Source organism: Glycine max, chromosome 15 (genome assembly GCF_000004515.6).
Source record: "Glycine max cultivar Williams 82 chromosome 15, Glycine_max_v4.0, whole genome shotgun sequence".
In the NCBI taxonomy this organism is placed as follows: domain Eukaryota; kingdom Viridiplantae; phylum Streptophyta; class Magnoliopsida; order Fabales; family Fabaceae; genus Glycine; species Glycine max.
In genome coordinates, this window is record NC_038251.2 from 51,745,990 (window position 1) to 51,763,670 (window position 17,681).

General features: G+C 29.2%; 1 protein-coding gene across 1 annotated transcript; it reads right to left on the reverse strand.

The window, feature by feature from the left end:
- Positions 1-1,847: 1,847 nt before the first annotated feature.
- Positions 1,848-5,160, reverse strand: LOC100810457 (uncharacterized). The gene is made up of 3 exons (XM_006598164.4): positions 4,631-5,160; positions 4,077-4,424; positions 1,848-2,693 (listed from the first exon to the last, which is right to left on the reverse strand). Exons 1-3 carry the CDS (start codon positions 4,940-4,942, stop codon positions 2,199-2,201), a joined length of 1,155 nt encoding a protein of 384 aa, XP_006598227.1. The 5' UTR covers positions 4,943-5,160; the 3' UTR covers positions 1,848-2,198.
- Between the last annotated feature and the right edge of the window lie 12,521 nt (positions 5,161-17,681).

Genomic DNA, 17,681 nt, shown 5'->3' on the forward strand with positions numbered 1-17,681 from the left:
TGATGCATTGAAAAATGGTTATTTTTTAAAGAGCCGGGGAAGGGTATCTTAATAAATTCATTACTAGAAATAGATTGACATTTATTTAGCCCACGAATTTTTACATCTCTTATCTTAATGTGGTTTATTATTTTATTTCTGCAAAGAAATTTGGGGGAAAAGAATAAATAAACTAGGCCCTTCGTGCGAGAAATCAAAGATAGGGTAATTCAGTAGATGCGGGTGGAAACAGAGGTTTCATTAATTAGAGAAAATCTACTACAATATATTATAAGTAGTTTTGGCATGCTAGGTCCCAACATCATCACATTCTGGTTTCATCTTTTTGTATTGAATTGTTTATTTTTCCTGTTATCTTTTTCTTTGCCTTACTCTAAATTTCACACTTACAATTTTTTATCTCTTTCTTCTTCTCTTTCTTCTTATTGCTTAATAATTGAGTTTGCATTACTTAAGTACAACCAAAGTTCATGTGGATTCGACACTTGGACTTCCATTTTAATCTTTACTACTTGTGATAAATTAATTGGTACACTTGCCAACGAGTTAACAATTCACATAATAAATTAGTATTGTATGATCAATCTATTTGGCCTGAAATTGAAGACAATAATAAATAAATTAATGAATGTTAATTAATTACATGAAAGAGCATAAGCTTTGGAGAAATAGGAAGTCTTGGATTTGTGCAAGCATCAATCACAAGTAGTGGAAGATATAACAAAAAGAAGTAAAACACATAATTACCTGTGAAGTAGGTTCACCCTGAATGTCCCTAACTTGCATGGTGACTAAGCTGCTTAGACCCGTCCTCTCAAAATCAGCCCTACAAAGAAGAAAAATAAAGTAATTATACGACATAGGAATGATTTGACATTCTACATAACTTACTAAAAAAAGAGTATTATTATATTCGATGTATAATGCATTAAAATTGGTAAAGCATTAAAGAGAGTCAAAGATCGAACCTTATAGAGAAGTTTAAATGCAACTTTGGCAATACGAAGGCTTAAGACTAGAAAAAATAATATTTACCTGGATTAATTACCTCTACGACCAAAACGAGGTTCCCTGACTTCGACGCTTTCTCAAATAGAATCTAAATCTCTTTCACTGCCTCGAAGAAACCTCTCCTTGACTTCACTTTTGCAGAGTCACTACATTGCTCTGAAAGTTGGACCAGTGCTTATCGTAGACGAGGGCTTGGTTGAGGCGGCAGTCGCCGTTGAGGACCTCGATGATGGTGTAGTTGACGTGGTTCTCGAGTTTGAGGAGGATGTCGAAGTTGCAGAAGCTGACGTCGGCGTCAATGGTGACCACAGAGAAGCCCAGACGATGGAGGCTTTGGGTTTGAGTTTTTTGGGGGTTAGGGTCTTTTGTTGTTCCAGTGGAGGAGAGGGGAATGGAGGCGAAGGAGGAATGTGGGGTTAGGGGCGATGGTGATGCCGGGGAGAAGGTGGAGAGAGGGTAATGGGAAGATGAAAGAAGGAGAAAGAGAACAACCAATGAAAAGAAGAGGAACGAACATGAGGTTTGTGAACAAGAGAGGAACGGATGTGAGGGCAAAAATTAAAATTGTCCACATTCAAAGACAGTTTCATGGAAATCGTCTTTGAAATATTTATAAAATTGTCATCGTTATACAAACAAAAATGGTTATTTGACGACCGTCATAAATACTGCGTCGTAAAAAAGAATTATTTTTAGTAGTGGGGGCATTAGAAAAGCACAAATAAGGTAAGCCATCCGATTCCAGGCTTTAGCAATTCATTTCCGGATACAAATATTAGAAAATGCAATAAATATTTTCTGGTGAGAAATATTAGGTAAAATGTAAAACAAAAAAGTTATTAAAATGGCATCAATGATCAATATCCCACCATTTATCCAAAGGAAGTACATAATTATGTGCCATCATTAATATCTTATACCAGTTGACTACGTACGTAACAATTATTCCACCCCCCTCTTGAATTTGTCATTTGAGCTTAATGACATGACACACAAACTAACTACTTACTGGTCTCTAAAACCTTACATTAGCAAACAAGTAAAATTACACCTTCTCCCACCAATTCTTTGATTATACCACCCCCCAAATTAAGTAATATTACAATTCACATTGACAAGGAAAGATTAACAAAAAAAAAAAGTAACCCAAAAAACCCCCCTAATAAAAAGTTAGGTTATTATCATCATCATGGAGAATTTATATTGTCAAAGATATCAGCTGGAGGAATGAAATGGTCCATGGAGAGTCCAGGTACATTAAACATAACATCATCAATGGTCCAAATCTCCTCCATCCGGGTCCGGCTATGCTGCATGGAGAGCTCCCCGAACCGGAACACCGTCGCGATGGACCGCCCTTGATGCGCGATGAGGACGCCATCAACGTCCCTGTAGTCGCCGATGCTGCTCCCTATGGTGGTCTCCCAGTACACCGTATCATTGTCCTGCGTAGGAACCCTTGTGAGGTGGGAGTCTTCTAGGTATATGAGGAGTCCACTCTTTTGGCAAAAGTAACCGTAGAGTATGTGCCTTATCACCTCTGCTGGGCCCTCACTTCTTTCAACCACCGCCGCACGATCGGCGGAGACCTTTAGCACGAAGCAATCGACGGTCCCGATTCGATTCTCGCCCAAGCATTGCGCGTTGGTGAATAAACTCGCTGTGGTCTTTGGATCCAAACCCTGTTTTGAACAGCAACAAAACACTTAGAAGATAGAAGAATTGGAAATAAAGGGAAAAAAGTATATTTGTGGTCATACTTTCCATTAAACTTGGTTTTGATACTTATACTTTTAAATCGATGAATTGATTCCTCTAATTTTTTTAAAATATATGAATTTAATCTCTCTTTAAATATGTGTTGGTAAAAAATTGCTATTAAATACTAAATTTAAATGTAAACAATGATTAAATTTGCGTGTTTTCAAAAGTTAGACACCAAGTATATATATCCATCGTTTCACCCAGTTTCACGTGGCATTCACTAAAGTTTTAGTGACTCTTTCTCGTAATAAAATTTATATTGGTCAAGACGATAAACATGTGAAAATCTTGGATGCCAAATAATTATGATGTTTGTGTAAGTTATCCGTATAAATTGTTTGCCTTTTTCTTTAAGAATACTACAACATAACGTCTATAACAGTCCCTTAAATGATAAAATTGAATTTATTTGGCCATTTTATGATTTATTTATACACTTTTTTTAAGAAAGAAAAGAAAAAACTGTCTGTTCATAAACGAGCGGGGAAGGAATGATACGTTATCATATGCCAAACATTGCTGAAGAGTGAAACAAGTACAAACGAAAAAGGAAATTAATATTTAGGCATGAAAGCAGGGGCAATAATGCAGTGGGAGAGGGGAAGGACTGTTCATTAAAGTGCAAAATAAAAAAGGAAAAGCAAAAGCAAAAGGATAATTCAAGGTACCCTTAGCCACCTGCAATAAGTGGCAATCCCAAGATCATGACTCATGAGCTATACAAATAATCATAGATGACGTCATATTGACAGTCACGTGGCATGTAAGTATACTAATTCTTAAAGAAAACAAGTCCACATTGTAGGGTAAAGCAAGGGACAGTTTCTCCATCATTGTCAGCTCGATATATACCCTTCATATATTCCTTTGGGATTTCAATTTGTTGTTTCTTCAATCTTTATATTTGTTTGGTACAACATGCTTTGAACCCTAGGGCCATGTCCCCCCCAAGCCTCAATTCCATCAAATAAAGTCTACCCACCAAACAAAAGACCAATAGAATCGATGCACAATTGTTCAAATTTTGTTTGGTGCATATATATGAAAGAAAACTGTGAACAAAAACACTTTTTTTTTTTTTTTTTTCTCTTTGTACTAGGACAAGTTTTAACATATATAGCAATTAAATTAAGTGTCATTCTCAATGTTCACTCTAACGAATCAGACCCAATAATTTATTTCTGTAGGAAATTTAATGAGGAGCTAGTTAATGAAATCTAATTTTAGGTACAATTTTTTTTTATAAACAAATGCTGGTAATTAGTATGTTATATATAATTAACAATTTTAACTTATTATACCTGAATAATGCGACGAAGGGGTCTCTGGGGGCCTTTGGCTGCATGTGTGCCTAGCCATGGTGTGTGCCGCCACACGGTCTTGCCATTGCTGCCTGCAACCACCTTGTGGTCACCAACCACCAACTCAAGAGACCACATACCAGGTAGCATCTGCCAAAGCACAAAGCAACCATTATCACTGCTTCTTGTCCCCAAACACTTGACATTTTTCCCAGATGAAATCTCTGTCTCACAGCAAATCATCTTCACCATCCCAGTGGCATACATGTTCTTTGTGTCCTTTTGTTGTTTTAGGCACCCTGTGGCTGCCAAATACTGCTGGATAATGTATTTGGCAGTTGAAGTTTCCTGTTTGAAGTCACATTAATGGAAAACGTGTCACCTAACCATACCATACCATGCACTGAAATGGAATTAATAGTACCATACTCTAAAATCTTAATAGTTGATGGGGAAGCAACTATAGTCACAATGGGGTTGCCAAGACATTTAAATTAAAACTTTAATTTAAGTTTGGTCTAAAGGGAACATTTTGAAGTGTAGAGAGAGCTTACAAATGGGGTGTCTTTGATGTGAATACTAAGAGTGGGATCATGTGCTGAGGGAATAGGAGCCAAGGGGCAACCCAAGACACCAAGCAACAACCTCAAATCTTGTGTCTTGGCATGAATGGTTCCATAGAATGATGATGATTGTGAAAAGCTTCCACCTGGGGAGATCTTCTGAGTCCTGAACCATTCCCTTATGACTTCCCAAGAGCTCTCTTTCTTGGTTCCTTCCTCTTGCATTTCAGGGCCAGGGCCTTCCATTAAGGGTGTCAAAGGCTGTGGAGCCCAACTCTGGCGCCAACGGGCTTTAGAACCCATATTTGGGGTATGTAAGAGAGTCTCAAAGAGTAATGATTAGGAGAAGGGAATTGAATTGAATGCAGGTGAAGATATATAGTGAGAGAGATAATATTGGAACACAAGAAAAAAGAAGAGGTATCAATGTGGATGCGGTTTGGGAGTTTTAAAAGAGTGTGTGTGTGTGTGTGTGTGAGTGAGGTGAGGGAGTGATGGGGAAGAGACAAAAGGGACAGATTATCTGTTCAACAGCAGATAGAAGACATTATTATATAATACAAACTCGCATGTTGGGCTGTCTATTTGCTTTATTCCACTTGCTTTAGGACTCACTCTTGTCGTTACATTTTTATACTGTTTAATTATTTCTTTTATTCTCTCGAGCTAACCCATTCCCCATGCCACCATAGGTCCCATGGGGATTGGCCTACCACCTTTGATCGATTACTAGTAGTATCTCTTTCCATCACCAAAGTTTTCCCTTTTTTCGATATTTGAGTTTTTGGAGCATAGTATGTTGATAACTTGTCATGTGTACTATATGCTTGTTGATTCTTTGGTTATACATAATACTACAAGTCATGTGTACTAGCTACTTGATCATTTCAGTTGCATATTTTTGTTGTAAGTTGGATTTTTTTTTATTCGTTTACGTTGTTTATAAAGGTAAAGATACTAATTATAAGCAATTGTGTGCATTTTCATTGACAATAAAGAGAATATATACAACATTTTTCACCACTAGAAAAATAAAAAATAATGACAAAATTTTGTGAAGGAATATAATCATTCACAATTGATGATCACAATTAATGACGACCTTTGTGAGGAATTTATAAAATTTGTGACGATCGAACATATATTTCAATCAATTTGATACAAACAGGGAGGGTGGATGGCCTTCAAAAATTCAAAATTTAGGAATTAATTTTAATTATCTTTTAGATAAGGATATTGATACCACACTAAAAAAAAGAAAAATATTATAAGCTTTTACAAAATATATAAGTTCATGACAAAAAAATATATATATTTAAGATTTTACAAATTACAATTACCTTCTACATGGTATTTTTACTTTTATTGTTCCTATTATAAAAAAAAAAGTATTTTTCCTTTTGTATGTAACCAAACAATTCTGGATTGTTGCACATTTCATTTTTAATGATTTAGAGGAGAAGGATAATAAAGTGATAAAAATTAGTATTAATTTATTTTTCATATTTCTTATTTTCATTTCAAACAAAATTATCTTATGGGATCAACATCTATTTTTTGTGAGGGAAATTTTCTTTTTATTAAATATGTGTAAGTAAAATAAATAAATAAAATACTTTATGGGGGAATTGTCCCCCACCTCTCTGCATGGATCCGTCCCAGCCTTTATGTACCCACTAGTTTTAAAATTTTGGCACAGTTCCTGTCTTACGTTTTCCTATATGCATGTACGTCGAAATTTTTTATAGATATAGCAAAATTCAAATGCATTTTATATCAAATTATAAAATATTAGATATAGAGTGATTCGTATTTATAAAAGTCTTTATAGTGATTTAATTTATTAGTTTTTTTATAACTTTTAACTGATTTTCTTTAAAGAATTTTATAAAAAGTATTTATAAATATTCAAATACATTTATATTTCCAATTTTCATTTTTTCTAAAATAATTGTATTTAAACTTGTAACTGATTCTCTTTAAATATTTTTTATATATAATTTTCCCTAGTTTAATTACGCGTGTATGTCTTAAAAAAGTAAATGTGTTTAATTTTAAATATATTTAATTAAATTACAAAAAAAATTAATTTATCAGTGAGCATAGTACCCACTATACCATTTCTAATGAGACGCAAAAAAAAAAAATGATTGAGCTATACTGAAAAATAGATATTTAAAAAACTAAAATTTATAAATAACTCATATTTTTGTTTTTTTATTAAAAAAATCAGTATTTTTAACACATTAAGGATGATATGACAATCATATAACTTATCATGTAGACTACTATTCTAATGTGGTAGTCACTTGAAGTGTTGCAAGTTCAAGACGTTTTTTGCAATTATAACAGTTATACTTATTGGTAGGATTAAAAACATTAAATAATTAATAGAAAAAAAAACTATAGGAATTAAAACTAGTCAAAAATTTATTTAAGGATTAAAAATAAAAATTACTAAAAATTGAGAAAGAAGACATATATATATTTTTATATTATTATTATTATTATAAATAAATATTTTATATTTTAAACTAAATTATAATTTTGGCCTCTTACAATTTTGAATTTATGATTTTGGTCTTTTTATTTTTAAATCAAGACATCCAATTTCTATATGTTGGTTCTTTCATTGTTAACCGTTAGTTAATTGTCGAAAATTAATGTTTGATTTTGATGTAACCTATTGATGTTTATGTGATACTTATGTTGGTGTAACATAATACTTGATAAAAGATTAAATAAAGTGAAAAATAAAAAAATTTCTTTGTAAGAATTAAAATCATCATCTTTTATATAATCATAAAACAATAAATCATATGTCACTTGCTTTAGTTAATTTTTAAAAATAATATTTTATATTATCATTACGTCCAAAGTTATTAATTTTTTCCAATTACAAAAATTTATAGATTAAAAAAAATTATTTAATGTATAAATGTTTTACTTTAAGTTTAAATCATTTTTCATAATTTTGTTTTAATAAGTTTACATATTTTAATTTTAATTTTACCAATTTATATTGAATTCCATAAATTTATATGTAAATTATTTACATAAATCATTTATATAACTTATACAAATTTTGTTAAATTGATTTTAATATTTAAATTATTTTTACTCAAATTATAAAAATCAATATAATTACATTAATTAATATGTAAATTGGTTTAGTAATTTCCATAAATTACATAAATTCAATTTAATATTTAAATTATTTTTTATTATATTTATAAATTTATAAAATTTAATATTTATTTTTCATAAAACTTACATATTAATATTTTCGTTTTAACCATAAAAATTTAATTCCAGTCATATAAATCAAGAAAGTTACATATGTAAATTTATTTTGATAAATAAATTATACTATTTTTTATTCTAATTATAAAAATTAATAAAGTTTTAGTATTTTATTTTATAGATTATTTAAATATGGGACCTAAGGTGCCTTTTAGCTTTGATATTAATAATTTATTTAAATGATTTACATATTAAATTATGAAATTAAATTATAAATTGGTAAAATAAAAATAAAAATATGTAAAGTATTATAAATACAATTATGTAAAATGATATAAAATAAAAGTAAAAAATAATTATGTATTAAATAGTTTTTTAATTTATAAATTTTTATAATTTAATAAAATTAATAACTCTTGATGCAATGATACATGAAAAATATTGTTTTCAAAATTAACTAAATTAAACAAGTAATATAGTGATTTATTGTCTTGTCATTATATTATGTCATTGATTTAATTCTTACCAAGATATTTTTTATTGTTCACTTTATTTTATATTTTATCACATAAGTATCATGTGAGACCTAATATAGGAACATCAAAAATTTAATTTAACTTATATTTTTTTATTAATGAGGCAAATAAATATAATAAATAATTATTCTTGTCAATGATTCAACTTTAATTTCAGCATCTCAATCACTTAATTAATTTAACTTATGTTTTAACATACTAAACATTTGACTCAATGAGTATATTTTGGTTGATAATACATTAATTTTTTTTTACTATATTCCATATTGAAGATTAATCTAATAGTCAATTAAAAGACTAAAACTTGTTGAAATGCCAAGAGTTCACACCAAAGAAACAAATTTCATTGTGTTGGTTAAAAAAATACTAAACACTCACTGGCATCATGTCTTAAAAAAATATTTAACTATTATTAATTTGAGCACGATCAAATCAGCAGCCCATTCTGAACAGTAGTAACACCCCAATTGTATTTTGAAAACTATTTCACAGATGAAATTAATTAAGTCATGTGAGAATTTCTTGATAAGAGGGAAAAGCACTAATTATTTACTAGTAAATTCAGAATTCAGTTCAGTGACATAAGCGTACTTTTGAATCAAAGTAAAAGAAGCTGGTAATCTGAACACCATTACATAACATATTTAAGTGCACGATTATTGAAGTGTGAGTGCACTTGCAGCAGGGTCTGGTAGACAGAGTGGAGCTAGGTGCTGCAACCCTGCACGCCATGTAAGTAGGACAAATCTACCAAATCTTCTTTTTGAGGTAATCTATGATCTTATCCAACAAAGATTTTCTATAAAGGAATTATCAAATCCGAAGGATCATCCCTAGCTAATCATCGCCCCATCTTCCTTTGATCATGTATTTTTTTTCTCTAAAAAAGTGGGGCCTCGTTTCTATCTCATTTATTATAACAGACAGGTATTTAAGTTTTAAAAACTAGTTCTTGATAATGGTTATTTTTATTAAAAAATATAATTTATTACATTTTAATAAGATATTTATCTTTTAATTATATTTTTTCGTTTACAAGATTGAGAATCAAAGTTTTTCTTAAATTCAACTTAATTCTACTCATACTAAGGTAATATTAATTTTTGTATAATTAAAAGATATATATCCTACTAAAATCTACCATATCTTATTTAAATATTTCATTAAATAAGTAGGAGAATTAATATATATTATAAGAGAATTTAAAACTATTTAATAAATGATTAAATTAAAAACTCAAATTTGGAAGTCTATCTTTTAGTCCCTAAATTAAATATGCATTTTTTTAATCTTTTAAATTCATAAAATGGTTTTCTAGTCCCTCCTATGATAAAAATTTGTCATAAATTGTATATCCAAATTTGCAAAAAATCAATCAAGAGAGACTAAAAAAATTTGTCAATTTGATGGGCTAAACAAATGTAAATTTCAATTTGGGAGACTATAATAGATAAACCTAATGGATAAAAACATAAGTCGCGATTAAATAATATTTTTATTTTATGTATGTAAACTTCTTTTATTAATTTTTTGTAAGCACATTTATTTTCAAACTTTAAATTATTCTTCTTCTCACTCTTAGATCATGCGTATAAATAAATAACTGGTTTTAGTCAATTACTTGAGTAAAGTGTGTAGGTTTTTGTTATAAATTTCTTAGTATTTATGATTCCTAGATAATTAAGGAAAGACAATAAAGTAAATAAATAATGTTATATCACTACAAGAAATAATTAAATTCACAAGTGATTTTTTTAGCGACAATTAAAACATTTGGCAGCAATATTTGGTTGTTGTTGGAATAAGATTTTTCTTTTGTTAATAAGGTTAACTTTGCAAGAAAAACTATACTTATGCCAACGACAAAATTTGTCACTACACAAAGTAGTTTTCTATTCTAGTGACGTTCATTATTGCTGTGAAAAGTAATATTTAATGTCAATAACGTTCATTGTCGTTGCAAAAATTTACTTTTCTATGTCAATATGGTATTGTTGTTGGGAAAAATGTTTTTCTATGCGGATGTGCTTGTTGTTAATAATGAATGCCAATAATATTTATGGTCGCTGTGAGAAATTCTTTTTCTATACTGACAATGTTATTGTCTCCGGAAAAATATTACTTAATGCATCTATAACGATATATTTAGTGACACATTTTACTTTCATCACTAAATTTTAGTCACTAAAAATTAAAATTCTTTTAGTGAAAATTCAATCTGTATTAAATCATCAAGTTTTTCCTAATCTGTGCAAGTATTTTAAATTTAAATAAAATTTCTATATAAAAAAATAAAAGGAGCATTGTGTAGTTTTTAAATTAAAATAAAAATGTGAATAATTATAAAGCAAGAAAAAAAGATTTTATTAATAAAGTGTCATATTTTGAAAAATAAATTCAAATTAATATTGATTAAGAATATTCAAATTGGTATAATGTGTCAAGATTTCAAATTTTAATCATATTAAAATTGAAATTAAAATGATAAAAAATTAAATGTTCAAATCTTAGAGAACCTTAAAATTTAGAAGTGCAAAAATTATAATTTTAGAGTAAAGAGGATTTGTAAATGTAACTTTTATTTATTTTTTATTTTTACATTCTCTTCAGAACTAAAATTTTATTTTTCTTTATATGGAATATTCGATCTACTTTCTTAATTTGTTTTACTTTAAATATTATGTTTTATTACTATCGTTATTTTTTATTTGAAATAAAATTATCAGAATTTTTATATTATCATTTTATAGATTTTGTTCCTAATTGATCTTATCTCATCAAGTTTTTATTTTCGATTTTTTCTATCATTGTTGCACCTTCGGTGCCTGTAACTGCACTAGGCATGTTGTTGCAGTTGTTAGTTTTATGCGCCTTTGAACTGTATAGAGCACAACTCACGCCTAATTAAAAGCAACCATTTTTAATTAAAAATTACTTAGCTGAAATTCTAACTTGATAGAACTAAAAAATAGGATGTTGAACAAAAAAAAAAAAAAACAAGGACGAGTGGATTCTTGTTATTTTATTTGATGTTTTTATCTTAATAATTTGTTTTATAAAATACTAAAAAAACTACAAAACATAAAAAAAAGATTAAAAAGGAAACTTCAAATTTTAATTAATTATTGGTGTTCTAAATATTTATACTGGGTGGATTATCTTCAATTGCAAAAAACAACGAGTATATACCTGATGATGACAGAGTTGAAGCTAATGCACATCAATAAGTAAATTTTGATTTTTTTTTTTTAAGTTCTAGCACATATTTACTCTTCAATCTTTTATTAGTTAGTAACTAATATATTATATGGTATCCTGGATGCGATTTATGTGTGCCTACTAAATGCAGAAGTTTTAAATGGCCGAAGGATGATATCATGTGTGTTATGATAATGTGTCTACATGTTATTTGTGATTTCACTTTGCTTGATGGGGTGAGATCGTTTCTATATACATGGGAGGAGTGTGGTTAGTCTTTTTAGGTACTGTCATTTGTCCTGGATTCTGGAAAATCCCAATATCTTCTAATATGCCACGCCGTTTGGGATATTATAAGATGTTGGGGTTGAAACTTATTAGTATTAGTGAGAAAGTTGGGGTGATTTTGGTTTTATGTGGGGGATTTTTTGGACTTTCTCAAACTTGTATAGTTACATGCACACCTTATGCTTATGCTTTTGTATTTTTGCCTATAAAAAAAAAGTGTCTACATGTATTTGGTCCAAGAAAAAAGTGTCTACATGTATTTGGTTTAGGACTTGGGTACCAAAATCTGCTTGGGGGGTTTGATAGGCATTAATTATTAAATGTTTTTGGTCTTGTCTTGCTTGGTCCAGTGTGTTGTATTTTTTGGGATTATTAGGCTATATTAATAAATTTGGATGGTTAAAGTGACAAAGCTTTATTTCTATGTTCAACCCTTGTGCTGATTTTGGTTTTAAACAGTATCATATCTTGAAGGTTCTTGCTATATCCATGGGGGAATAGTTAATAATGGGTAGCTGAGGTTTTATGCTTTTATAGCTGGTTAGGCAAGGGGCATTGGTTGTATCAAAATATTTTGTGATCTTTTAATTATCAGCAAATGCCTAAAAAAATAGACCTATATTCATAATACAAATTTACTTTGCTAATAAAAAAATCAATTAAACTAACTGACATTCTTTTTACAGGCATGAGACACAAAGAAGGCTCTGGATGTATTTTTTTGTGTTGAACTTGATCCGGAAAATAGTACTTGCTTGTATAGAGTTATTTTTTTTATTGTATTAAAAATAAGAAACAAATTAGTTTCTTTTAGACTATTTATTGTTTTTATTTTGAATCCTCACATTTAATTATTTAAAGCCACCTTTTCTGATTTGGTTTCATTTCATCTCTATTTGTCAATTATATGTGTAACGTTTTGCTCTCATAAATTAATTAATTAATTAAGCATGTGTTCTATGTGTATTAGTAGGTTTTAGTGTGCTTGGGCTTAGATGGATGGACTTTTGATTTATGAGAGAGGTAGCTGTGCTTAGTAGAAGTCAAGGTATAGAGAGAGAAACTAAAGAGTCACCAAAAAACCTCTCATAAACCCCTCATGAAACTTCTCACAAAAGAAAATCTCTCATTTCACTCACTGCTTTCCCTCCAAGAAAACCACCATTGGAGAAACTTAAAGCTTTGGTGTTATACAAAAGGAAGCTTTTTTCCTTCCCTTTTAGTGTTTGTTGGTTGTCCATAGGTGAGGTAAATCCCATTCTTCATCTCATTGTGTTCATTCTCGTTTTTCCCCTATGAACACCCTTTAAAAATTCATGAAAGTGTTCATTTGTAAGGTTTTGACGTGTTTTCTGTTAGTTTTGGGGTTTGGGATGATATGGATGATGTAGAATTATTGTAGGAGTGACGGAAAGCTTTCATTTTGAACCCAAAGTCTTTTCCTTTTTTTTTTCTTCTTCATCCCAAAGTTAACTCATTGAGTTGATAGATAAGGGAAGCTCACCTCTTTTTTATTTTGAATATTTTGAAATGTTATAAAATATTTTGTTGAAGCTTAAATCCGTTGTTGAATATTTTAGATTGAAAGAAACAATTTGGTTTTGATGAAAGATGATGTCTTGACTCTTAAAAATTGTAACTTTCTATAGTTTTGAATCATTATAACCGATTACATTATGTGATAATCGATTAAAATGAACTTCAGAGAGGTTGATTTTTTATTCTGGGGTGTGATTGTAATCGATTAAATAGGTTTGTAATCGATTACATTGGTTGATTTGTTGATGATGATGTGGGATGGGGTTAAGCTGATGTTGTTTTGTAATTTGCTAAGTAATCCAACTCCACGATTTTAACTTAATTTGCTCCACGATTTTAACTGAATTTGCTCCGTAATCCAGTCTAGATCCAACATTTTCTGGGAAAAATGATGTTGTTCCGATGAGTCCAGAGAACCCAAATAATAGAGGACCAAACTGTTCTCCATACTTTAGATTTAACTCTCCCCAACCAGAAACATTGATGTTGGAAAAAATGTTGATTCCAATCCAAGGGTTGAGCTAGAGACACCCCCACCCAATTGTAGCAATGGTTCCAAACTCTGTTAATTTTTATACTAACCATATGAGAGTCAAATGTCCTAATTACAATCATTAAAAAAAATTATACTAACTATTTGAAACAGGTACACATAAATTAAATTCAGTTTTTTTTTTTCTCAGCAAAAGAAATAGGTATATACTAGACATAAAAGGTGGCAGACAAGTTACACAGAGAAATGAAGCCAAAAACAATAGTCATTCTCTGCATAACTCGTTGACATGAGAGAGAGTAAAAAAACACAACCAAGCTCCAATGCTTCCCTCACATTTTGTTATTCCTCTTCTTAAACATAAGTACAAATTAAAAGTGTGATTAACAATTAATTTGTCAAAACAATCCACTCCAGGAAACCTTTTTCATATGAGTGGAACGTTTGCAATGAAATTGATCTCATTGGCTTTGCAAGCCCATATTTGTTGACCTCTTCTCATATGACACTTAATACTAGGTTGAAAAGGGTTTCACATGATAACGGATGGTAACGAGTATGTGGTTTCCATTCCTGCTTTCCAAAACTATTCTTGTACCTGTTTTCATCCTTGATGGGTATGAAATTTTTTTTCTCATTCCCATTCACGTTGGATATCATGTATAACCGTACCCTATCCTATCCGTATCCGCTTATAATTTTAAAAAATAATTATTGAAAAAATAAATAAAAAAATAAATGTTTAAACAAGTGAAGACAACTAAATATATTATTTATTTAAAGATTTAAGTTTTGAAAGAAATAATTTAAAAAATTGAACAAAAGCTAAAATTATTTTTTCAAAAAAATAAACAAAGTTAAAAAAATTAGATAAAATAAAGATAATTTAATAATTATATATGTCGGGACAAAGAACGAGACATATAGATATATATCCATACCTGTTTCTATTCTCGTTTAAAAAAATGGATATTATCCGTACTCATATCTCTACTCGACCAAAGTATAGATTACTCATCAAAGTCAGAATGGGGGCAAAAGAATATCCATAGAATGTGTTTGGATGGAAAAATTTAAAATTCTGAGAAATTTAAAATTCTAAGAATTTCAAATACTTCAATTGAAATAGAATTTCAAATACTTCAATTGAAATTCTAAGAATTTCAAAATACTTCAATTGAAATTCTTTTATTTTCAAAATTTTGTGTTTGGATAAAAAAAATTAAAATAATGAGATGAAAAGAATGAATGAAAAAAAAGAGAAGATATGATTGGTGTGCTAGTTATACGTGTTCCTCTGTGTCCACACCCGATCGATATTTTAGGAGCTTAGATGGTTAAAGAAGACTGTAAGAAGAGAATTTTAATTTCTCATTCTTTAGAAGAAAATTAAAATTCCAGATTTTTAGTTGTTTAAAATTTTGTTTTAAAATTTCAAAATTTTAAATTCTTCAAAAAAACATCCAAATAATGAATTTTAAATCACAGATAAGTACCAATTTGTTTGTCTAAAAACGATATTTCATCTATTTTTTTTATTGAGTAATGGACGCTCATATTTGTTTGAACAGTGCAGATTATACCTGGTATTTACGCATAAGCATATATACACAAAATATGTTTCCAATAATATTAAAGTATTTATAAGTTTCTCTTTTATATATATAATTTGGTTCAAGTCTTTTTTCATCTTTTTTTTTTTACTTCTCCTTATTCCATTTAATTTATAATAAATGGAAGGAGAGAGGAGAGAGATACAAAGAGACTAATTTATAATAAATGTAAATTAAACACAACATAAAAAAAATCAGAAGTATTGGAAAAAGACAAGTATAAACCTCTTTTCTAATTTGCCTTTTTTCTTTCTATAAAAACAAATAGAAACGTAGTTTTCTAGCTTTTTTTCTTAAAATAAAAGTGTATATTAGAGGCATATATTAAAAAATGTGTGTTGGAATAACATCATATATTGATACTTTAACACATTAGATTTCAATACAATAATAATTAAGTTTTCCAACGATCGAGTTTAATGATTAGTGCTACACACGAGGGTACGTAATTGTTTGGCCCGAACAATTTCACCATGCAAGCTGGAAAATTAGATAGTGGTAGGTCGGCATCATCAACTGATATGGTGATTGGTGAGAGTTGGTATTGCTGCTATCTATAATGTACAAAGGAGGAGGTAGAAAGGGTGGGTGATGATCCTGATCTTGAAAGTTAAGGTCTTAGCTTTAATGGATGAAGGGTGATTTTCATATGGTTGAGGAGTCCTAGCATATAAATATAGTCAAGTGTGTACTTGACATATATGTTTTGGGGTGCGTATCTTGAACCTTTGGAATAAGTTTGATAGTCCATCAGCCTCTGAAGTTAAGATCAAATCTGGTGGACAGTAACCTAATCTTGTGGAGTAATAATATAGTATCAATTCTTTTTCAACATCATAATCTTTAGCTCTGTGAATTTTTTGCTTGATATAGAATCCACATGTAAATGTAAGAGGATGATTGTGCAACATTGGACACAAATATTTTAAGCAAGAACAAACGAAGTAGTCTAAATAAATGCTACGTCCCTTTACTTTGTTTGGTTGTGCACTTAATTAACACCCTTGTGTATTTTTTTTATTAAATTCATTTCATGATTTTGTAGTATACTTTTTGTAAACACCACCGAATTATTTATTTTCTGGATAAAAATAAAGAGGAAAATAAAAGAGTAAAAGTAATACAAATAAAGAACAAAAATATTCATTTAAATAAATTTGTTTTGACTCAATAAAATCTAATATTTGATTTTGTTTTCTTTCGTATTCAGTTTGTAACTTAATTAATTCCAAAAATGTTGAATTAAAATTTTATGAGAAAATATATCAGGGATTTTAGAAAAAGCTAAAAATTTTACTTACATTTGGTGATTACATATAACTGATTTTGTACACACATCAGGAGAAATTTCTCCATACATAATTCCTCATTCTTTTATTTGGGAGTAGATTCACTCCCCAAAAAGATTTCTCGAATTGCTCATCAGGTGATTTCATCCCATTGCAAAAATCTAGGGATTCATTTGTGACTCACTCTCTCTCTCTCTCCTCCGCACTCACCTACACAACATACTATCATATATTACTTTGTCTTTCTTTTCTTTATTTTTTCTCACTTCTTTCCATTCTTACACCCTATTGAGTGTTTATTTATCCTTTTCATACTCTTTTTTCACTCTCACACACAAAAAGAAAAAAAAATTACATAATAGAAAAACTCACTCTTTTAATTTACTCTTGAACCCATGGTTTTTAAAACTGGACCAAATTAGCCGTTCAACCAGTTGGATTAGGAAGTGGCCTAATGACCAAAGACCTTTTCAAAACTGGTGAGAACTGGTGCAGAAAATCAGGTTGAACTAGTACTTTTATAAAATTTTAAATTTAATGTAAAATATTTTTAAAAAATTAATAAAGATTATAAATAGGTATAAATTATTTTATCAATGATTATTATTAATTTTTCTTATAAAACATATTTTACTCTTTTATAATGATTTATAATTTTTTATTCTAAATGTAAACTTGTTTTTGTTAATGGATATTATTGTATTTTATTAGAATTTAAATTTAACTATTATGATATATTTTAGTGATTAGATTTTTATTTGTACTTTTAATGTTAAAAACCTAGAAAATAATGTTTTATTTTAGTTTTAGTGTTATAAAGTTATGATATTATATTTATTTGAT